The 24,767-nt window shown below is 39.3% G+C and overlaps 2 protein-coding genes, 1 long non-coding RNA gene and 1 pseudogene across 3 annotated transcripts in view; all 4 read right to left on the bottom strand.

Moving 5' to 3' along the window:
- Window positions 1-4,300: 4,300 nt before the first annotated feature.
- On the bottom strand, window positions 4,301-5,256 carry LOC107537837 (olfactory receptor 2AG2). Its single transcript, XM_016213954.2, is given in 2 exon segments — window positions 4,301-4,924; window positions 4,927-5,256. Coding segments are annotated over 2 exon segments (954 nt in total).
- A 5,982-nt stretch (window positions 5,257-11,238) lies between these two features.
- On the bottom strand, window positions 11,239-12,259 carry LOC107537830 (olfactory receptor 2AG2). Its single transcript, XM_016213949.2, has one exon. It carries the CDS (start codon window positions 12,187-12,189, stop codon window positions 11,239-11,241), a length of 951 nt encoding a protein of 316 aa, XP_016069435.2. The 5' UTR covers window positions 12,190-12,259.
- Window positions 12,260-16,776: 4,517 nt separating this feature from the next.
- LOC148091994 (uncharacterized) overlaps window positions 16,777-24,767 on the bottom strand; it is a 103,696-nt gene continuing 95,705 nt past the window's right edge. The window contains exon 5 of the long non-coding RNA XR_015715311.1: window positions 16,777-17,040. This is a non-coding gene — a long non-coding RNA (uncharacterized LOC148091994). The remainder of the gene's footprint in view (window positions 17,041-24,767) is intronic.
- On the bottom strand, window positions 19,120-20,543 carry LOC107537831 (olfactory receptor 2D3-like; annotated as a pseudogene).

The following is a 24,767-nucleotide window of genomic DNA, read 5'->3' as shown; positions in this document are numbered from 1 at the left end:
TATTCCTCTATTTCTTCAGTGCTATACACATGCACTAACATACACATACCTCTCCACCTTGTTATCATATAGATTGTGGTATATCTATAACTAAATTTTATAGAGAAGAAGCTGTGGCACACACATAACATAGTCCATGCTCTCATGGAGTTTACATTTTGGAAGGTGCAGAGAGTAAGCAAGTAAACTAAGGTATAAATAAGAAAGTTTCACGTAATGATAAGTGCAATGAAGAAAATAAACACAATGTGTGGCAATGCCTTTTGGTTTGGGTGCATGCCACTAAAATTGGTACCTCTTTGAGAAGTTAAGATTTTTAAGATGGCATCTGAATGATGAGACGTAGTAAGCCAAGCAGATTTGACAGAAGAACATCACAGTCCAGCGAGAAGAGTTTGGGACTGTCTGATGGACAGCAAGAAGGTCATTGGGGTTGGACTGGAGGAATGTAAGGGGGCACAGTTTCAAATATGGACTGAAAGGCAGGCAGAGACCAGATCATGTGCATCCTTGTTGAAAGGTGACATGATATGATTTATATTTATAAAAACCAATCTGTATACTAGGGAGAAACTTATTATAGTGGGGAAGCATGGAAAGAGAAAGGCTTATTAAGAAGTTATTATAGAGTAATAGGCAACAGATTATGGAGACTTGGGTTAAGACCTGCGGGGGAAACCAAGAGAAGTGCACATATTTGTCATTCATTATATAGATGAAGCCAACAGGATTTACTTGTTGGGGCAGTAAAGCATAAAGAAAAAACAATGTTTAGATTTATTTTAGTTTTATCAGTTGCGTGGATGGTGATGTGATTGATTTGGCCGGAAGAGAATGACAGAAGAACAGATTAGCAAGAGAGTGAAGCAAGATTTATGCTTTGGGTTAAACTTAAAATTCCAGTTAGACTTAATTCCAATAAGAAGGCAGTAAGATATATGAGTCTGTGGTTTATGGAAGTAGGCAGGTCTTTGAGAGTTAAAAGCATGTAGACGGTATTTAAACCTACACAACTAGGTGAAATTACTCAGGAAGAGATTACTGAGTGTGAAGAAAGAGAGACCCATATTAGTACCATGGGGAACTTCCAAATTCAGAAAGAGAAGGAGACCCAATAAGGTGGAGCGAGTTAAAGTAGGAAGGAAGAAAACCAACAGTGTGTGGAATCTGGAAGCTAAAAGTTTCAAGAGAAAGGAAGTGTCAACTGTGTCAATATCACTAAAAGGTTAAAGAAAAAAAATACAGAAATGGCCACTTTATTTGGAACATCAATGATGAGTTTGACAAAGAACACATCTATGGAAAGAGATCAGAGCTTGATTGGGAGTAGGTTAAAGTGTGACTAGAAAATCAGCAGAGGGGAAAGTGGGCATAGACATGTCTTTTGAGATTTTTTTCTTTGAAGAGAAGCCAAAACAATGTGTCAGTAACTGTCTTTACGATGGGATAACATGAGTATATTTGTATCCTTATGTCAATGATCCAGGTGAAACAAAGAAAATGATTTCAGATTAAAGGGATTCTGCAGGAGAAAAATCTTTGGTAAGTGAGTGAGATTAGGATCCAGAGTTCTAGTGGAGGGGTCAGCCTTTGATGGACAGTTGTAAAGGGGGAAAGCAGGGCATGAATGTGCAGGTACATAGAGGGGAGGTTTGAAGAAATGAAGGCCAGAGGCTGCATGTCTTATCTCCCTTCCTTCCCCTTCTCACCCCTTACTTTACTTTCTACTCCAAGTGAAGGATGCAGTAAGGTCATCAGCTGAGACTAAAGGTGCGAAAGAGTCATCTTAAGAAAGGAAGTGAGACTGGGTTCAAGAAGTGCAGTTGTGTATCGTGTCCTGGGAGGCATGACTGAGTATTGAAAAAAAATGCCCAACTTATAAATTAATTTATTAGTTGAATATATTCACAATCAAATTACCAGTGAGTTTTATGAAGTAGATAATAGAATCAAATATCTTCATAAAGAGAAAGAAGCTAGAACTGAATAACCAAAAAATGTAGCTTAACACTATATTTATGAGAACATAATATGTGATGAAAGAAATAGAAGAAATTAACAGAAAAGGGAAGGGTTCTTTTAAAATACCGATATCAAAATCAATCCATTTTAGAATACCAATCAATACCAAATTGACATTTAAAATACCAATAGGACAACTTTGAAAATAAAGTTAAAACCTCACCATATCAAGATAAATGAGAAATTTATTATAAAAATTAAATGTGAATTTTAAAATGATTAAGAAAAGTAAAATATATAAATTATTATCAAAAGGTAGAGCAGAAAATTACATCCTAACAATAAAATCACTGAAAGAAAACAATAAAGGTAAAATGGATAGATTTCACAGCACAAATATTTTTAATACTTTTCTGTCTAAAACATCCTTACCATGGAGATACTAAAAAGTCAAATAAAAAATAAATTTGGAAAAAAGTTATTACCATAAATATAACAAAGTATTGATATTCCTACTTTGTAAAGAACTCCACCAACTCAATAAGGACCATTTAAATAAATTGATTATGCTAATTAAAACAATGGATTTAAATGTTAAACCTAATAAAATAGTAAAGACTATTTACTTGTTAAATTTAACATGGGAAAGATGTGGTGGGTTAAGTACACTTACATATTGCAGTTTAAAATTTATTAGTCATCCCTGGGATTTTTCGTTTAATATTTTCAGACCATGATTAACTCTGGGTAACAAACCACAGAAAGCAAAACTGCAGATAGGGGGTGGAGGGACTGCTGTATAAGAAAGTGGGGGAGTATTGAATACAAAGCTTTGTACTCTCACAGCTGACCCCAGGTTCTTCGCCACTGCTCTGTGCTGCTGCCATATAATATAGGGGGGAGAATCACCATATATTAGTAAGGGAAAATTAATCTACATGCCCAAATCAACTCAGTAAAATGCACCCCTACATTAATAATGGAAGGAAATGTATCTAAATATGTGTAGAGATTATCTCCGGGTAAGGAGATTTTAGCTGGTTTTTGCCTACCTCTAGTATTCTTAATGTTATTAATATTTTGAAAAGAACTTCTATTAATGTTAAAGGTAGAATGATGGCCTGGCCAGTGTGGCTCAGTGACTGAACATCAACTCATGAACCAGGAGGTCACGGTTAGATTCCTGGTCAGGGAACATGCTTGGATTTTGGGCTCAATCCCCAGCGTGGGGTGTGCAGGAGGCAGCTGATCAATGACTCTCTCTCATCATTGATGTTTCTATCTCTCTCTCTCCCTCTCCTTTCCTCTCTCTGAAATCAATAAAAACATATTTTTTTAAAAAGATAGAATGATATTTTATTATTGAAAAAAGAAAAGCATCAACAAGTTTGCAAAAAATGCAATATTCTCAGAAATATTGCCACTCAGATGAGTCATGTTGTTTTGAAGCTTCAAAACTACTCACAGCTTTTGTTTAAATATTTCCAGATTTATAAACAACTGATAGTAGCACAACATATTTAAGCTACTACGAAATAAATTTATATGTTGACTCCTCCTTTTTTAGCACAAACACACAGACTCACAGATCCACACATATCAAGCATATGAAACCTTTGCAATTATAGGGACATTTCAAGACAATCTTAAGATAACAGAAGCCAAGTTTGTGTCTGTTTTTTTTTTTTATTGCCAAGGAATAAGCATTTTTTTTTTATTACCATGGACCTTGCTGATGAGCTGCCTTTACTTTCTATTTTATTCATTTCAGTAATTTTTTAATTTAAAGCAGTATTAAAAAGCCTCCATGTGAAAAACAAACTAAAAGACAAACAAAAAACATGTGTTGGAGTGTGCAGGTGGGGAAGTTTCCATAAAGGCTGATGTTTGGAAAAAAGAGGAGTGAACAATGAAGCAGATACATGCAACTACTACTAGTTTGGGCATTAAACCAGGCTGCCAACCTGATCTTTAACAAGGTCAGTTGGTCTAAAGTTGTGAAAATCTCAAGGCTCTCTCCTCTGATGTATGGGTCTTCCTTAGGCCTCTGCTTGAAATTTTCTTTTCTTTGGCTCTAATGTTGGTCTGTTTGGACTCCCAAGGTTAGATGTCATGTCCCAGTTGGCAAAGCTAGCTAACTGGGAAAATACAGAGTAAAATTTTAATAGGATGTGGCTCATACCTTATAAGTAGCCTCATGGAAAGAAGATTTAAATGAGCATTTGACAAGTCAAGCTATACTCTGGCCTGTGGTGTTTCTCTCAGGAGTATTTGACTCCAGCAAAAATCTTCTGAGCTTGAGGAGGAATAAATTTCGGAATCAAGTCATGATCCCTCCCTAGAAGGTGGGTTGCGTCCGCACCAGGTATTTTCCCAGGACCCTCCTCAAGGCCCCCATGACCTCCTTATTCCTCAGGCTGTAGATGAGGGGGTTCAGGGCTGGAGTGACAATCGTGTAGAAAACAGAGATGATGTTGTCCTGTTTGGGGCTGTGGAGGGAACTGGGCAGGACATACATGAACGTGGCAGCTCCATAGAACATCCCGACCACAGTCAGGTGGGAAGAGCAGGTGACTAGGGCTTTCTGCCTCCCCTCATTTGAGGGCATGTGGAGCACAGTAAATAGGATTAGTATGTAGGAGGCAACAATGAGAGAAAGAGGGAGCAAGAGGAAAGTCACCCCTGTCACATACACCATGAGCTCATATCTGGAAGTATCTGCACAGGCCAACTTCAGCAGAGGTGGGATCTCACAAAGCAGGTGATTTATTTTCCAGGACATGCAGAAGGGGAAGTGCATGGTATACAAGGTATGTCCTAGAGCATTCAGGGATGCCAGGGTCCAGGATGTGGCCACCATGAGCCAGCACACCCTCGTACTCATGAGGACCATGTAGTTCAGAGGATGACAAATGGCCACATACCTGTCATAGGCCATGAAGGCCAGTAGGAGGTCAGAAGGCCAGCACCACCCAGAGTCAGTGCTAGAAACATCTGAAAGGCACAACCTCCAAAGGAAATGGTGTTTTCATTGCGAAGAAAATCCACAAGGGCCTTGGGGGTGACAACGGACGTGAAGAGGAGGTCCATGAGTGAGAGTTGCCCAAGCAGGAGGTACATGGGCACGTGGAGCCGGACATCCATTGTGATGACCAGGAGCAGCAGGCCATTGCTGGTCAGAGCCAACATGTACAGAACTGTGATTGTGGCGCAGAGCAGCCCAGGAGACCCACTGTCCTTCAGAATCCCCAGCAATATGAAGCCACTTCCCAGGGTGGAGTTCCAGTGCTCCATTCTGTGCTGTTTCTTCAGTTGCCTAGAACCAAATGGATTCTTGGTGAAATTTTGCAAAAATGGTCCCTTAGTTTTTTAACATCAAAGGCCCCTGAGATGACCAACATGAATCCAATGAGATGATACCTTTCCCACTGGTAACTGACTTTACCTCTTGATCTCTCAGTTTCTGACTCTTTTAGTTGCATCTTGATAAAGAACCATCTAAGTAAAAAACAGGTATCACAGCAATAGCCAAACATTAAGAGATCACTATATAAAAATACTATTTAGTCATCAAACATGAATATGTATCTTTCCAGAAAGATTAAATCATCTCTCTCTTAATAGAAAGCAATATTCTGGCACCCATGCCTTTGATGATTCTTGGACCTATCTCTTAATGTTAGACTAATGATTTAAATACCCAGTTGTGTTCTGCTTAGACCTGCTATGAAGATGAAATTCTGAAACAGGTACAAAAATAGGTATCAATAAAGCACTTCCTTTTCTTTTCTCATATAATTTGTGTCTATTTGTTTTCATTACTCAAGGCTATAGAGCTAGCATGTGTCCACTTTAGTCACCTCTCTTGACTGAGAGAGAATTCAAAACTGTCTGAAACTAGGGGATGGTGCGTTTAAGTTGCTGTTGCCTTTAGAGTTACTCCTTTAGAATCAATGCAAACATAGGTGCTTTTTAAAAACAGGTTATGATCAAATGGGGCCTGGGAGAACTCAGAAATATGATAATGGATGAGACCCTGCCCAAGAAGATCAGAGTGTTATGTTTGAAAAAAATGGTGAAAGATATAGGTAACAAAAGAGTATGTGTGTATTTTGATATTTTGCTGCTTTCTATTGGCCTCTTTTGAGTCCACAGGATTTTAATGGTAAAAAGGTATTAGTTGCATATGACAGGCATATCATCTGCTCTTAGATGGACCTTTGGAGGCATATATTAGCAGATAGGTGCAAACACACCTTATCAGAGGCCAGAAGCCCATGGTGTCTAAAGACAGGTACTAATACTTTGTCAGGAAACTGATACCCAAACCTGGCATGTAGCATAGACTCATCATCTTCATTGATTCCTCTTCATGTTTAGAAATCCAAGAAGAGAGGGCATTGGGAAGGACTATAGACCCCAAAGCACTAGCGAAGATGGAAGACAGAGTAGCTTAGTTTTTGGATTTTCTTTTTCAACTCAACATTCCTACAGGCTGCACACTTCCCTGAACGAGAAACAGTGCTCTTACCGCAGACGGTGAGAAGCCCAGCTATCTGACCATGCAGATTGCCCTGGAATTGTTTTGACATCACGAATGTTCCCATAGAAATGGGGAAGATAACAATCTTCTAGCAGCACTCAATTGGTTTAATTTTTGCTAAGTTGGGTTAGGAGTCTGAGGAGTCTGACCAAGATAGGTCTCAGGGCCCTTCTGTGCCTTCTCTTCCCTTGCAGGTCTTCTCAAGTGATGCAGTAGACACAGAGAGAGAGCAAGTCCAGTCCTTGAGCAGTTTCTGTGGAGCAAGAAGATGGCTTTCGTGCTCTCACACCTGTGGAGAATTAAGAGAAACCGCTCCTGTCATACAGTTTCCCAGGTAAAGGGCCCATCCAGCTTTGGAGCAGTTGTCAGGCTGAGTTCTTAGGTCTAGATGCTCAGATGTTCATTTACTGTTGCTAGGGTCTGGGAGCAAAGATGGAAGCAGCAGGAATCTGGAGGAAGTACATACTCAAAGAGCCGCCTAAGGGAGACCCTGTCCTGCCTGGCCTCCTGTCCCTGGGGCCAACAGTGAGCCAGAAACCTGTCCTGGGGGAGGTTGCTCTGTCTCCTATCCCATGACCCTACCTCCTCTGCTCTATTCTAACACTGTCTGCAGAGGGACTTATCTTCTCAGATGAAATGGCCTCCCCTGGAAATGCTGGTCCAGGAAACAAAATATTAATGAACCCTCTTGGGCATGTTTCCTGAACTAGTATCCCTGTATTCCTCTCTCACTAAATTTGTTCTGATCCAAATTGCCAATTTATGTGCTTTATTTAAAACAAATATTTAAGATATAAGTTAGTGAAGGATTTTGTAAAGTTGAAAACCAAGGTTTTTTATTTTATTTATTTTTTATAGAGGGGTTGAAATAAAGGGCTTAAGGGACACAGCAATAAATAGAAAATATCTTTATAATCTTTGGGCAGAGAAGAATCTTGAACAAGACACAAAAATACTAAACTTAGAGGAAAAATTGATGATGTAGACTGCCTTATAATGTAGACCTTTGGTCTTTCAAAAGTAAGTGAAATGACAAGATATAAGTTACAAGAATGTATTTGCAGCATGTATAATCAACAAAGATTTTGTATCTAAAATGCACATAAAATGTCTGTGAATAGATTTTTAAAAGATACAAACCAACAGAAAAATGGGGAATAGCATGAAATAGAAATTTTACAGAAAATAGGACACAAATTGTGAATAAAATGATCAAAAGTCTTTATAATTAAAAAAGTAATGCTTAAAGTCCGCGATAAGATAACATTTCTGCTCACTAGATCGGTAAAAATTAAGGTGTTTGATAATAACTATGGGCTGTAAGGATATGGATCCTCGGGAATACATAGCCACTTCTGGTGGGAGTAAATCTTGATACAACCATGTTGGGAAATACTTTGGTGCCAGTTTGCATGTTCAGATTCAGAAATCATTTCTATTTATGTGATTTAGAGAATCTCTTGCTCATGAGTCCTGAGAAACACATATAAGAATATTCAGAGAAGCATTGAATATAAAATCAAAAACCTGGGAACAACCCTAGTGTCCTTCAACAGGAAAATATATGGTATAGACTCAATTGTGTCCCCCCAAAATGCGTATGTTGAAGCCTTAGCCCTCAATATGTCTATATTTGGAGATAGGGCCTTTAAGGAGAGTATTAAGGTTAAATAAGGTTATAAGTGTGGGGCTCTAACCCAGAAGGACTGGTGTCTTTATAAGGAGAGATATCAGGAGTATGCCCGCACCTACAAAACCCATGCGAGGACAGAGAGTGAGAAGACAGCCATCTGCAAGCCAGGAGGAAAGAGCTCACCAGGAACCAGCCCTGCTAGCACCTTGGTCTTGTACTCCCAGCCTTCAGAACTGTGAGAAAATAAATTTCTGTTGTTTAAGCACTCTGGTCTGTGGTTTTTGTTATGGTGGCCCAAACAGACTAATATACTACATAAATCATTAATGATATGTAGATGCAGTGGAACATTACACAGCAATAAATATGAATAAACTACTAGATGCCACAAGGTGATGAATCTTGAAAAACATATTTACTGATAATATCAAGTCATAAAGAACTTTATTCACACTACTTCATTTTTATAAATATTAAAAATAAGAAATAATTAACAATGCAGTGTTTTGGGATATCAGGACTCCCATATTCATGCACAGGCCACACTGGATTGTCAGAGGTCAATGAAAGGAAGGTCTTGTCATTACAGATTCCACAGAGTGCAGTCATATTGAGTTGGAAATCGTTCAGGCTAAGAGGACCACAGAGGAGGCCACGGGAAGGGAGGGAGGTGCAAAGAGTGTTCCACAGATGCAAAAATATCTACCTTAAGATCTGGGTCAGAGGGCAGATCATGAAAGGGGCCCTTGCTTCCTGGTTTGTTGTCAACAATTTAGAAATGGGCCATCAGTGCCTCCCTTAAGGAGGGATAGAAACTCAGGGCAGTGACAGTAAACAGATCGGACCTTTGGCAGGGGCTTGGGTTATGACAGGATCCAGTTACAAAAGGCCACCAGAGAATTTGGGGGTTTGATGAAACTTCTATATTTTGATTTTGGTGGTGGTTACATGACTAGATGCATTTGTTAAAACCTGAAGAACTGTAATCTAAAAATGTTGAGTTTTATTGTATGCACATTATACCTTAATAAAAAATAAAAATATAGGAAATGATAATTTAAAATAAATGAACATGAAGCTTTTAATACTCAGCTTCTATAGCCCTCTTTAAGTACCCAGAGAAAATCCCATTTCCACCTTGTTATTTTGTCAAGAATTTAATTTTAATATTTTACAATACAAATATATTTATTCTTTTTCAATTAAACTTGCTGGCTTCTTCACTGAACCAATTTCTCTATCGTTACTCCCCATATTATATACATTCCCTAGGCATCACTTTTCTTCTTGCTGATTTTTTTTTTTACTGAAGGTCTTTAGCAATAAACTCTTTTAGTTTTTGTTTTTATATGTCCTTACTTTTTAATGACAATTACCTGTGCATAAATTGGTGTGCAGTTATACTACCTGAGCCCTTGTGAAGATTTTTTTTCTTTTATCCTATTACTACCATTGAAAAGTCTACTTAAGTTCAATTTAGTGTCCAAAGATACAAAGATAATAAGGGGGGAGCAGAAATTCACACTCAGCACTCTGGACCCCTCCCTCCCTGACACCTACTCCCTACCCCCAAACTATAATGTCCCCTCTTAACAAGGGAGAAGGTTCACCAAATTTTAAATGATAAAAAAAGCAAGAATTTAATCAATATGTACATAGAAATTCAGTAAAATACATATATGGATAAACCCCCACCAAAAGAAAGAAAGAAAGGAAAACTTTATAGGTGCTTTTTGCTTCAGTGTAAATTTCTGAATTTTCTTAGTTTTTATAATGAACTTGGCTTAGTGTTATAAATTAGTTTTAGCTTTTATATTATGGTTTAGCTATATAAATTAAGCAATAAGATGATTTCTGTAAAGAAAAGAGTATTTTGAGATTTCACAAAGCACCATCGTTGCAACAATTCCAACTAGGTGAGACAGGATATTTTGGAGCTTCTGAACAGATTAAGTTCCCAGCTTTTGTTCTACATTTTCCCACAACAATACATTTAATCTAACTAGAGAGTGAATTATATATTTGACTCCTCCTTTCCTGTGGACACAGATCCATACATATACTCATTTCAAGAATATGAGCTCCTTGCAATTGTTCTGATGTTTCAAGACACATCGGTGTATGTGTAACATCATGTTTTTTAAAAAATTCGAGAAACATACACAACAGATGTGTCTCATTGTTACTGTAGCTCTAATATTTCCTTCAAATCTGTTTTTTTCATTCTCTTTTATTCATTTCTCTCATTCATTTTAATTTTTAGGTTTAGGTAGTATACAAATGCACCAGTGGGGCTTTTTTACTATTTCAGCATAGATTCTGCCTTTATTTATGCATTCAATATGGATTTCTACTTAAGTCCAGAGTATAAATCTATTATTCTTTCTAAGTAATTGCTAAAACAACCATTTGCCTAATAACCAAGATATATCCCCAACATATCTTTTAAGGGTACTTCTATTAATTGTCCTAGAATCTGATTCTAAGGAAAGCAGTTCTCCTCTGATGTTAACAGGCTGTCTGAGGTTGGTCAGTCTAAAACTGTTACTGCTTCTCACTGCTACATGGTACTGAATTTAACACTTAGTTCCCTACAGTAAACACGGTAATCATGTCAGGAGAACGTCCTGCCATGGAGGGAGTTCTAGGACATCCATTCCATGCTTTCTTCTCCTATTCCTTTTGCCACATGGGCTTCCAAGGTCAGGGTGATAGATCCCATGTTAGTACAGCTTAAACTCTCTGTTACTTACCCACTACCCAGTAGAATGGAAATGAAAAAATTTAAAAGTATTTGTATCATCTCACACAGACTACCATCTAAAGACAGGCTGCCCGGCCGGGCATGGCTCAGAGGTTAAGCATCGACCTAGGATCCAGAAGATCTGGGTTCGTTTCCCGGTCAGGGCACATGCCCGAGTTGCGGGCTAGGCAGCCGGTCAATGACTCTCTCATCACTGATGTTTCTCTCTCTCTCTCTCCCTCTCCCTTCCTCTTTCTGAAATCAATAAAGATATATTAAAAAAAAAAAAAAAAAAAGGCTGTGTAGGGCACTTTGAATTGGATAAGGGAAGTTAGAGAGACAAACGACAATCCCTCCCTAGAGAGTAGGGTGTGTCCTCAGCATGTATTTTCCCAGGACTCTCCTCAAGGCCCCCATGACCTCCTTATTCCTCAGGCTATAGATGAGGGGGTTCAGGGCTGGAGTGACAATTGTGTAGAAAACAGAGATGATGTTGTCCTGTTTGGGGCTGTGGAGGGAACTGGGCAGAACATACATGAACGTGGCAGCTCCATAGAACATCCCGACCACAGTCAGGTGAGAAGAACAGGTGACTAGGGCTTTCTGCCTCCCCTCATTTGAGGGCATGCGGAGCACAGTAAATAAGATTAGTGTGTAGGAGGCCACAATGAGAGAAAGAGGGAGCAAGAGGAAAGTCACCCCTGTCACATACACCATGAGCTCGTATCTGGAAGTATCTGCACAGGCCAACTTCAGCAGAGGTGGGATCTCACAAAGCAGGTGATTTATTTTCCAGGACATGCAGAAGGGGAAGTGCATGGTATACAATGTATGTCCTAGAGCATTCAGGGATGCCAGGGTCCAGGATGTGGCCACCATGAGCCAGCACACCCTCATATTCATGAGGACCATGTAGTTCAGAGGATGACAAATGGCCACATACCTGTCATAGGCCATGAAGGCCAGTAGGAGGTCCTCTGCAGCACCCAGAGTCAGTGCTAGAAACATCTGAAGGGCACAACCCCCAAAGGAAATGGTGTTTTCACTGGGAAGAAAATCCATGAGGGCCTTGGGGGTGACAACGGACGTGAAGAGGAGGTCCATGAGTGAGAGTTGCCCAAGCAGGAGGTACATGGGCACGTGGAGCTGGACATCCATTGTGATGACCAGGAGCAGCAGGCCATTGCTGGTCAGAGCCAACATGTACAGAACTGTGATTGTGGCGCAGAGCAGCCCAGGAGACCCACTGTCCTTCAGAATCCCCAGCAATATGAAGCCACTTCCCAGGGTGGAGTTCCAGTGCTCCATTTTCTTCACTTGCTGAGAACCAAATGGATTCTCAGTGAAACCCTTTCTCAGGGAGTTCACCCTATTTTTATATTGTCTCCTGTAACTATGGGGTGACCAATGGGAATCTTGTGAGATATATCTCTTCCTCTTTGTACCTATGTCTGCCTTATGACTTAAGACTTTTTAAATCTTATTACTGAATATGATAAAGCATATTGCTAATGGCTGATCATTTAGAATTCCCTTTAAATAGGATATCCAAAAGTATGAACCCAGGCAAGCATATTTGTAGATAGATAAAACATATCTATCTTCATAATAAAGAAACACAGTGGGCATTGGTTTAAAATCTAGCTGGTTTTCTGCCTAAAATATACTTGGGATTCCAATTCAATGTTGACATTTTCTTATAATAAAGCGCTGTGACATCTTCTCCTCAGATGTGACATCTTCTCTTCAGATGTGACATCTTCCTTCACTTTCCAGTGTCATAGTTGTTGACAGCTTCCTGAACAGGAACCTCCCAGCTCTTGGAAAACTTGATCTCTTGTGTTCTTGAACTGTTCTCACATCTTTGGTGAGCACACTGCTACCCTTTTGGAGGGAAAAAGAATCTGGGTTGAATTGAATGGTCAGGCTGGTATAAATTTTGGAAGTAACCCTGCAGAAACAGTATAAAAAGTTATTACTTATTTGCAGATAATGATTCAGGGGAAAAAGTAATAGATGAAAGTTGCAAAAGTATTTGTGTTTAGGGCATATAATAGAAGGGGAGAGCTATAAAAGAGGAGATTTCATAGAGAAGGCCCCAAACCATCCTGTCACCTGAGAGTCAAAGCAAGACTCTGATCAGGAAAATCAGATTCCTCTATCTTACAAATCTGACAATATGATGGGGGATGCTGATCCTACTGTACCCCGAATCCATACGATAGTGCTGGTGCAAGGGGTTGAGGGGGAGAGAAAGTGGAGTGTGTGGGGTCTGTGGGACAGTGTTCACTTAGCTTTCTATTTGTGATTGCAGATATTTCATAGTTGGATGGAGGACTTAGGAGGAATTTGTAAGAGAAGAGAAGAATTTATGACCAAATATTTCATTTTTTTCTTGTATCATCTGCTCCTAATCTTCATGTCTTCTGTTATGTCATCATCCTGATCAACTTAGAGTTGGCACCTTTAAGTGGTAGAATGATAAAATCCTGTAATAGGAAGGCTCATCTGTTTCAGCTTATTTCATTCATTCCATAAATATTTACATAGTAACTGTAATGTATCAGGTACTATAACTGATGCTAGGAAAATAGCATAGATGTGAAAAACGGTTAGACAAACACCAGCACACATCCACCAGTGATGATTAGTATGTGAAGGAAAACATAACATACTACGAGTCCATACAAGTGAGGTTTCAGGACAGGATTCCTTGAGGGAGTGATATAAGCTACAGGCAGAAGAATAGGAGGTGGCTAAGAAAAAAAGGGCCAGGGTGTAACAGAGAAAGGGAATAACATGGTGAAGGTCAGGACACTGAATCATGATACAAGAATATCCTCCTGATAGTTTTGCTACAATCAAGTCTGGGCAAGAAGCCAGCCAGAGAAACATCCTCTGTGACACTGTCTTTTTAATCCTTGAGGCCTGACATCTTTCCTTTGCATCACAGAGCCAAAACTGCAGGTTTAAACTAAGACATATTGGTTGGACGATTTTCTTTGCCTATTGTCAACAACAAAAAGACAAATTCAAAGACAATTGCTAGCACTGCTCCTGGTAAATATTTGTCTTGAAATACTTTTGCTTTTGCTGTATTAGAAAGATAAGTGGATAGAGTAATAAAGGGAAGAAAATGATTAGGTGGGCACTTTTATCCTGATTTCTGCACCAGGAGTGTGAACAGGGTTTTAAAGAGCAGCAAAAGGGGCTTAGGTGAGGTGATGATCCTTAGGACTCTGCATCCTACTTATCTGCCTTCCTCCCCTTGCTGCAGATCCCTGCTCTCTCTCCTTTCTTGTTTTCTGGTTCCTCTCCTTTACGACCATCTAAAAATACAGGCCTGAGAACATACACTGGGCCTACAGAGGAAGAGCTCCCTGTCTGGAAAACAGCTGGTAGTGGGAACCTCAGACCGGGACAAGTCAGCAGAGGCTGATATTAACAGAGAGGAGTTTTATTTCATTGGAAATGATCACATACAGCCAATTCACAATATTGAGCTAAAAAATGTAAGCATATTTTTTTTTGTATCATTGCTCATTATATTTTAATAATTTCATTATTTCAATAGGCTTTTTTTCTGTGACTCGGGCTTTAGTGTCACACAGGCATATAGGGAAGAGGCACATCACCCGATTCTAGGTGATTCCCCCCCCCATTTTTATAATGAAAAATCTTTAATAAACTTAGAATGGTGGGCTCATTAAACTATAGTGTTATTTACAGCTGTATAGATGATCCCTTTTTAAGGGTACACTTCAGACTATTAGAGGCCAAGGTAATCCAGGTCCAAAGGTAAGTACTGAGACTTTACCGGGATGTATGGGAACCCGGTAAAAGTTCTGGTCAGTGGAACAGATGGATTGTGGGAGTGCCCACATGGATACGGTGCCTAAAGTGTAGAAGGGAGTGGATGGTATACACCCTGAAGGACCAGATAGTCTGAGATGCAAAGCAGTGAGTTCTTGACCCAGTTTCTCAAGACTTCCAGACTGCACATGATTTCATTGAAACAGAGACAGAGCCCTTACCTCAGAGGAGCAAGGGCACAGCTGCCAGGCCACACTTACTGCACTGCGATTAACTTGAGGGGTGAAGATGTTCAGGAAGACAAAGAAAGAGGAAGTGGTTCTCCTGGAAGAGTGGGGTGTAGGTGTGCGTATGGCTGTGTCTGAGATCAGAGGTCAGCGACTCCTCCAGTCACTGGCATTGCAGGTCCTCTCTGGGGGTAGAGATGGGTGCAGACGGGCAGCTGAGAACCCAGAGCAGGCACCTGGGGAAGCAATGTGTAGAATCGCTGCAAACTCCTCTCCTCTACTCTCCCTGTGAGAAAGCTCTCGCAGCCTCGGCGCAGTTCTGGCTGAGTTCTTGATTCGAGGTTCTCAGATTTTCATGTGTTCCCATTCCGGTGGTGGGTTCCATGAACAAAGATGAGAACTGCAGAGATTCGGATAAAAAGCTATGGGAGGAGCTGCCCTAAGGAGGCCCAGTGGTGCCCAGCCTCACTGTCCCTGGGGCAACAGCAAGCTAGGACCCTGTCCTAGGGGAGCCATATGGTCTCATCTCCTCAGCTGACAAAATCTTCCCTGAAAATGCTGCTCCAGGAAATAAGATTTTAATGAATTCCCTGGGCAAGTCTCCTGACCTCCCATGCCTGCAAACTTCACCAACTAAATGAACTCTGAGGCTTGAGGGTTTGTTTTGTCCCACATGGATTTGCTGTTTCCAAAATTTTAACTCGATAGACAGTGTCAGTAACTGACCCTAGAAGCAAGGGCCCCCTGTCTAGCCCTCTGTCCAAATTACAAAGTATATCTATGGGTCTGTAAATGCTGCCAGTCTCCATATCACTCCTTATGTCTTCCCATCTAGAGGGAACTCAACTTTGCAGTGTGCCTTCCATATCCTTCAGTGGCCTTTCATTAGCATCAAAGCAGTGATTTATTGAACCTTTCCATGCTTTTAGGTTGTGTGTTTCTTCTTTCTACTCCCCCTCATGAAGGTGCACACATGTGTGCATGAGTCTGGTGTAGACCCCTGCTGTTTGTGTCCAGCGGACTCAGATGTCTAGGGCTCTGGGATGATGGCACAATCCCCATCACTGCTCTGGTTCAAGCCGTTCTCTTCTCTCCCCAATATTTTGCCAGGCTGTCTTCATTCTTCAGTCTCTCTTTAACCAGTCATTTTGCCAGTAATGCTGAAACTGCTGCTGGCATTGCATCTTTTTTCTTTCAACTTTAAGAAAACTAAAAATAAGTTTTTATTTTCTGATTCTAAAGAGAACATAGTCAAGAAAATTATTGCACAGGTACCACAAAAGAAATATAATACAAGGTCTTTTTTGTTTTCTCACTATAAAAGCAACATATACAAAAAAAGGCTTTATACATGTAAAATGCAAGAACAGCACTATTCACAAACAAGCAAACTCTGGAAACCACACTTATGCCCATCAGCATTGGAGTGCATAAATATTCACACAAAGGGACGTTCTACAGCAGTCGAAACAAAGGAACAGAAGGGCATACAACAAGGAAGGATAACTCAGCAATCTAATAGTAAGTGAAAAAAAAGAGTCCTAAGGATCACATATCATGATACTCCTTTTTTAGATTAAAAAACTCAAATAAAAATGAGCATTTTATTACCACTTGTAGATTTACTACAACTATATAATAGAGACGAAAAGAGATTGATGGACATAAGATTTGGGATAACAGTTACTACAATGAAAGGAAGCACAGAGAAGGACTGGCAGTGACCTAATGGTTAGATGAAGTACATTGTCAAGGCCCTGGCTTTCATTTTGGGTGGTGAGTTTATGGTAACAATGAAGTAAGTCCCTACACGCCTGACTTCCAACCCTGCTTTCTACTTCATAGATAAAATAAAGATTACAGATGGTTCAATCCCTCAGATACGTACGTCCTTTCATCTCTTCCTTACTTTATGTTGGAACTATCCTTACTCCGTGGTCCTTTATTTCAGAGGACTACAAGCACCTTCTCCACTTTAGGGTTGACTTCAACTATTACTGAGGTTCTCACTCATCTTCGCCGCCTCCTCTGTCTATTTGCTTCTCCACTGACGTGTTCTTCTTGTGTCACGAGTGCTCTCAATCTTCTGATCTAGCTTCTAAAGAGGATCAGGATTTCCCTGTTCAAAAAAAAACAACAATCCTTTGGTTTCCTTTTCTTTCTTTTCAGACTATTTCTCTACATGCCTTCCATTTTTTTACAACAAATTTCTTGAAAAAGCATTTATAATAACTGTGTCTACTTCTACTTTGAATTGCTTAGTTCGCCATATGTGAACACTTGCTGCTTGCTATATCAGATAACCCATAAATCATAGTTGTACGATCCAGTAAAACTGTAGCTGTCCTTAGCTTCTCTCCTCTATGGCATGGTGAGTTGACTCAGCTAAGAGGACATTTCCTTCAGGGAAGAACTGCAGAAAGAGACCATAAGATCACAGAAGAGTATAAGCATCCTCTTAGGAGAGAGCTGGCTTTCTCAAGTCCCAGAGGTAATGAAACCTATTAAAGTCTCACTCACTTTTTAGCTGATTAAAACCAGGATCACCATCTCCTACTCCATCTCAATTGATTAGCTTTTCACCAGGCTCACCAATGTCCTAATAACAAATTCAATGATAATTGAATAAATATTCAACCGTCCTTATTTAGGTTTCTGAATTATTAAAAAACCATTTGGGTCTTATAGTATATTAGGACTGGAAGGGAATTTAAACATTACCTAATTTAATTGCTTATTGATTTTATAAATCAGGATTTTTATTCCCAGGAGAAACTGACTAGATCATGGTTAAAAATTAAACAACAAAATCTCCATCTCAGTTGCCTGTTTAATATCTCTTCTTTTTTGCCAAATAGTCTACTTTCAGTCCTCAGCCTTCTTGACTACCCTCTCTCACTTGTTACTATTGAATACTCCTTATTTTCTTAAATTGTCCTCTTTTTTTATATTTATGACACACCACTATGGCCAGATTCCCTTGATAGACCTTGGATAATTCTTTATTAATTTTATCATTTCATCTTAATTTAATCCTAGCTTTAAAATTGGCTTTAATCAGGATGTTTCCAAATGAGTAAACAAGGTGATTTCAGAGATAAATCCTACAAACACAATAAAACACAGTAATGGAGATAAAGAGTGTAAAGAGTATTGCTTAAGATTGGATGTTTGAAAAAGGCCTCTGGAGAGCTGCCTATTGTGTTGACAATGAGCTCACAATGCTGAGGAGGAGTCAGGTGTGTCAAGAATGATTGGCAAGGCATTTCAGATAAAGTAAACAGCAAGTGCTAATGACTGGATATAAGGATGAGCTTTACATCTTTTGAAGAAGAGAAAGAAAGTCACTGTGGCTGGAATATAATGACTGTAGACCTCTGAGATATTTTAATACAATGAGCTCTGTATATGTTAAGAAAATTACAGAGATTATTCAGTCTTAAAATTTAAAAATAAGATAAAAAATTCATTCAGTTATTGAACATCACAGATTTGATAGCTCCTAACAGAATATCTAGAATACAAATCCTCTGAAGAACTGTGATTCTGGGATTATACAAAATGCCAAGATTAATTGTCTTTCCGAATGGAGCTCCTAATGTGAAGGCATGATCAGGTCATTCTCAATTCTGCCTAAAGGGCAAACTGGTTAATCTTGTATTAAAACCTCTTAAGAATAGGGTACAAACTGGTCAACCTTATGACAAGACCATGCATAACTTGTTTCTAAACTTTGTTTCCTGCCACACACTCTCAGCTACCATCTCTGTGCTTTGGTTGATGTGACAGTCTTCTTTAGGCACCTTCTCTGGCCCACTGCTGCTGGTTGAAATCATACATCCCATTAATCAAGTTTCATGTCAGGAGTCATTTTCATGAAATATTCCTAGTCTTCCAATAAGCTGTTGCCCTTGCTTTTGATACATACAGTATTTTTCTTTCATCTTAAAATATTTCTTCTTTACTTAGTTTTAAAAATAGTTATCTTTATATTTGTGTTATGTTGTTAGTGGGTTGACAGTTCTTTTAAGGAAAGCTTTAATTTTTACTTATATTGTGAGGTTCTGGGCACAGTGTTTGCACAGAGTAAACATTTAGTGAACATTTGTGGAGAGAAAAATATCAATTGAGGTGAGTAAAGCGAGAGAAGGAAAAGATAAGAATAGTAGGGCTGTTGTCAGTCACAGTGTTCCAACTACTAAAGAAAAATGTCAGAAATCACTTCCTCTGAAGGTGGACTATCTTCCAGACAGCTTCCCAAGGTGGCCTTTCTGTTCTTGTTCCTCAGGCTGCAAATGATGGGGCTCGACACTGAAGTTGTAATTGGGTAAAACCAGAGATGACCTTATCCTTTCCATTCATTGCTTTGGAGTTGGGTCTCGTGCAGGCAAATATTCCAGAGTCATAATAGAGAACCACAGAAGTGAAATGGGAGTCACAGGGAGGGAACACGTTGACTGCATCCTAATCACAGCGGACATAACATGTCAGTAGGAGACCAGGACGAGGGAGACAGGTGCTAAGAGGCTTATCACACCCATTGACAAGAGGGCCATCTCAGCAGTGTCAGTGTCTACTGAAGCCACATCAGGAGTGAAGGAGGTTCACAAAAATAATGATTCATTACATTATGCCCCTGGTAGGGGAGACATAGTGTAATGCACTGTCTACTGAGCATACAAATGCCCCACTGATCCAGAACACTGTGGCCATGCAGACACAAAACCTCTGAGTCATGATGGTGGAGTGGTGCAGGGACTTGCAGTCAGCCTCATACTGGTCATACGACATCGCTGCCAGAAGTGCACCCTGGTAGGAGGAAGACAACTACAGTGGTACCCGGGTTTTTGAATGTCTCTGTTGACAGACATTTCGGTTTATGAACGCCATAAACTCAGAAGTCAATGCTTTGGGTTTTTGAACCTGCCTCGGAAGTGGAACCTGCCCCACGGCTGCTGCTGACAGCAAGATCCTGAGGCCTAGCTGTGGGCTGTGGATCCCTCGGTTTTCGAGCGTTTCAGAGCTCGGATGGTCTTCCGGAGCGGATCACATTAGAAAGCCGAGGGACCACTGTATCTGTAATGAGCATCAAGCAAAGGAAGTGGTTTTCTTCTTTACAAGGAGATTGACCAGCATCTGGGCAACAATGCTCATAGAAAAACAGAGGTCAGCAAAGGACAACTTTTTAAGGAAAACGTACCCGGGAGTGTGAAATTGAGTCAGTTTAAATAAGGATTATTCTGCCTGGCTGGGCGTGGCTCAGCGGTTGAGTGTCCACCTAGGATCCAGGCGATCGGGGTTTGATTCCCGGTCAGGGCACATGCCCGGGTTGGGGGCTTGATCCCCAGCAGGGGGTGTGTAGGAGGCAGCCGATCAATGACTCATCATTGATGTTTCTCTCTCTCTCTCCCCCTCCTTTCCTCTCTCTGAAATCAATAAAGATATATTTAAATAAATAAATAAATAAATAAATAAATTAAGGATTATTCTGAGCAGGTTTCCAAATATAGAGCGCAGGTAAATGATCAGGAAAACACAGAAAAGAAAAATCAAAATCTTTGGATCCTGTGGAAGTCTCAGCAAGATAAATTCGGCTACAGAAGTTAGGCTTCCTTCTCCCATCTATGTTTACTCCTGTTTACCTATCATCAGAAAGAGAACAGATGCATTCTTAATGTTTGACTCTGCATGTTTTATAAACAAGTATGATGTTAATAAGTGCAATTTGTTGAAATGTTGGCTTTCAGCTGCTTCTTACTAGGTGCCAGTTAGCATTGGGATACATACTGTTGTTTCCACCAGTTTACATAGTTTTTAAGCACATTTTAACCTCACTTGATCTAGTTGGTAGGCTGAGTGTCACATTAGATATGGCTTCTCAGCTAATCCTGATGTCAATATATGTATATGTACTGCTATGAAGATAAATTAAGGAAATTAATTGTCTTTAGTTCAATTTTGATATTTTTTCCTCAAGAAATACTTTGTATTTTATCTAGATTAGCAGTCTGAGAATGAAGTGAACTTGTTTAGTCAATAAAAATCACTTTTGCTTTTATTTTATATTTCAAAATAAAAAAACAGAGGTCAATGACAAACTTGTCCATAATAGAGCAGGAGGTTCAAATGTGGTTTGGGGGAATCAAACAGATAAATTGTAGTTATTAGTTCTTGCCTCTGTCTGAATCCATAGAAGGACCTGTTAGAATGCGCCACTTAGGAATTAGGACTTGGGAAAACATAAGGCAGAGGCTGATGGTGTATGTAGAAAAAATAAAACAGGCCCCTGGACAAACTCCTTACTCTCATCTGCTGGGCTGGGCTGAGATAAGCACAGAGCAGTGGATTCACTAGTGAGGGGGTCAAAAGCTGAGTACAGGACAGTAGCCTGTGGATCCAAATCGCACTTGGCAGTTCTTACTGGATTTTTATTCCTAGACACTCAGAATATTTCTCCGTCCTAAACCTTTGCCAATCACTTGTCTCAAAGACACAAACCTAAATTCTCCAAGGGCCTAAACAGTGGATTTTCCTAAGAAGAAGTTATAAAAAATGAGGTCCCGAGAGTTGAGGTAAACAGTGCATTCCCCTGAGTCTGACTTCATAACATATTCTGAAGTCCTTTTTTTTTGAAGTTTTTATTTTATTTTTACCTATTTTTAGTTCTCAAGGACATGTTTAGAGAGAAGAAGGGAGAGAGAGAGAGAAAGAGAGAGAGAGGGAAAGAGAGAGAGAGAGAGAGAGAGAGAGAGAGAAACATCCATGTGGGAGAAAAACATCCATCGGTTGCCTTTCATATGTATGTCCCCTGAGTGGAGATCAAGCCAGCAATCCAGGCGTACCCCCTGACCAGGAATCTAGTTGGCAACCTTTCTGTGCATGAGATGACTCTCAACCAACTAAGCCACTCCAACCCTGCTGAAGTCTTTTATATTATGCTTGTTGACACAGATTGGAATATCTGGGGCTCCTTTGATTTCAAACTCTATTAAAAAGAGACAGAATTTAAATGGGCATATGGAATTCAACATATATTGATTATTCAACCCAGCAATTCTATCCCCAGGTACCCAAGAGAAATGGAAACCTTGGCACACAAAAAATCTTGCAATGTAATTGTTCTTACTATCTTTATTCAAACCGGTCAAAAACTTTTAAAATCCCAAATGTATAATTAATAGATGAATGCACAAGTAAATTGTGGTGTGTCTCTATGGTGCATCCATTTAATAGACTATTACTCAGCAGAGAAAAAGGAACTATTGACAAATGTAACATCATGGTTAAATCTCAAAAACACCGGGCTGAACTAGGCACAAAGGAGTTTCTATTGTATGATTCCCTTTTTATGAAATTCTAGGTTTAGTAGTTACTTGGGGACTGGAGTAGTAGTTTTATAAATTGGGTCAGTAGTTATTTGGGAACCAGTGTACAGGAATTGACAACAAAGAGGCATAAAGAAATTATCTGATGCCAGAAAATATTACATGTTTTGATTGTGGAGCTAGCTACAAAGGTGCATACATTTATCAAAACTAATTTAATTATATATTTTAAAAGATTTATTTTATTATATTTAAATTATACACTCATAAAATTTATATTCTAAAAATCTAATCTGTATGACAATTTAAAGATAGGGAGAATTCAGAAGTAAGGTTATGGAAATTGCAAGTCATATGAAATAGCAACTCATAGGAAATTCGTAACAAAGCTATTGCTGCAAAGGTGTTGAAGCCAGTGTACAGATTTCTATAATATCTCATCAATATAAGGATTTTTAGAAATATAAACATTGAGTACATTGTAGAATCTTTATGAGTATTTATAATGTGATGATTGTAAGCAACCTTAAAAATATTTGTACAACATAAGGAGTCCTTGGTAACATTGCAAAGTATCAAAACAAAAACAAAAATCCAAATTTGATGGCCTTTGCTTTGATGATAAATGGCTGCTACTAGAATAGCACAAGAGAGTTTTACAACCAAATAAATAGTTGTAATATCTCCCTTCAAGGAAAAGATGATTATACTGATTTTTGCCATTCACCTTCTTACATTGAAACATTCTAAGCCTTTCCAAGTTCTGCCCTGTACTCTAGAAGACTGATCTCTAAGGAATAGATCACTGGATCCCCTTGCTGACTGGCTTCCAATTAGGTGTAGACAATGGGAGCAGGAGCAGAAACAGAGGTAGAACATCCCTTCCCTGTTTGCTCTCTGTTCTGGGCTCTGTTTTCTGAAAGTTTCTATGTCCCAACTCTTGCAGGAGGTCCCTCTCCTTGACTGAGTCTCTCGCTGAAATATAGTAGTGTATTAATTCTCCCCTTCTTCCTCGATATCCCTTGGTGTTTCCCTTAATTCTGTACTTACCTTTATAAGCAATCACTTCATTAAAGTTTTGTGTAGTATCTAGGTTTCCTGCCAGGTTGTAGACAGAAACAATATCATTTAAACACCAAGGAAATGGAAACTAACTTTTAAATAAAATAATAGTCAAGAGAGATCATTTTTGAAAATGGATGCTTGAAAATGTTTCTATTCATATGTGATTTTGTGGCCAATAATAATGTGTACTGTGTATAAAATTTCTCCCTAAAACTTGAATATATAATTTTCTACAGTATTTAAAAGTCTCCATTGAGCCTGGGCTGGCGTGGCTTAGCGGTTGAGCGTCGACCTAGGATCCACGCGATTGGGGTTCGATTCCCGGTCAGGGCACATGCCCAGGTTGCGGGCTCCATCAATGACTCTCTCATCATTGATGTTTCTATCTCTTCTCTCCCTCTCCTTTCCTCTCTCTGAAATCAATAAAGATATATATATAATTTTAAAAGTCTCCATTGAAAAGTATTTATGGGTTTTGAACCATTTTGTTTAAAAAGTTTTTAAAAATATATTATTATAAATATGATTTATAGTTTTAAAGTGAGTTAGCAGGAGAGATTAACTGACATTAGTGAATATGGAAATTTACTACCTGTGTTTTATCAAATATCTTTGTATGATCATAGATGGACTTAAAAATAATGAATATAATCATTTTGTCACTTCCCCGTTCTGTGAACTTGAGTAAATATTAACTTCTCTTGGCTTCCTTTTCGCTAGCCTAGGATAATACCTTCCCTACATGATGCTATGAACAATAGACGTATATGTTCTCCCTCCGCAGGGTAGACGCACAACAAATGGCAGCTATGTCATTATTCTGGTAGCCCCCCCCCCCCCCAGTAGGCTGAATTTGATATTGGACCCATCTCTTATTCTTTACAAGGACTTTCATTCTTCTCCTAACTCTGGCTGAGTTTCTGCCTAACCCTTTCATTGAATTCACCTGCATTACCCCAGGAAGAAAGATATTTTATCTATGAAGTATGAGCGATTTATTCTTAATTATTATCCTTCCTACTTTTAATTGAAATATTAACTTTATACAGCAACCTATGGGAGAAGTAGTTATTTCTGGAAGGATTAGCAATAACAAAACAACAACAAAAGCTGTCAAATGTGCTTTTGAAGGAGACACAAGGCAATTCACCGACTTGAATCAATTTTAGACATTATTCCAATGGTTGATGTTTCACAAGCTCTTGGTAATTGTTTCCTTATTTTTCTCTGGAACCATAGGAGTTAGCATTTCCTAGCCTTGGACCAATCCTTATGACTCTCAGTAGCGTAAAAGGCTATCCCTGAAAAGTCCTTTCATCTCTCTGTCAGGACTCTTCGCTGCCATCGTCTCCTCATCGCCCACGGTAATGCCTTTAGGCTGTCCCCTGTGTCCAATGCTACCAAAAACATCTGACTTTACTTGGAAAGGAACTAGCCTTGATGCTCACACATATTC

Source organism: Miniopterus natalensis, chromosome 11 (assembly GCF_054644295.1).
Source record: "Miniopterus natalensis isolate mMinNat1 chromosome 11, mMinNat1.hap1, whole genome shotgun sequence".
NCBI classification, from domain to species: Eukaryota; Metazoa; Chordata; class Mammalia; order Chiroptera; family Miniopteridae; genus Miniopterus; species Miniopterus natalensis.
The sequence above is the reverse complement of the archived record's forward strand: the minus strand, read 5'-3'. Positions and strand labels throughout refer to the sequence as shown.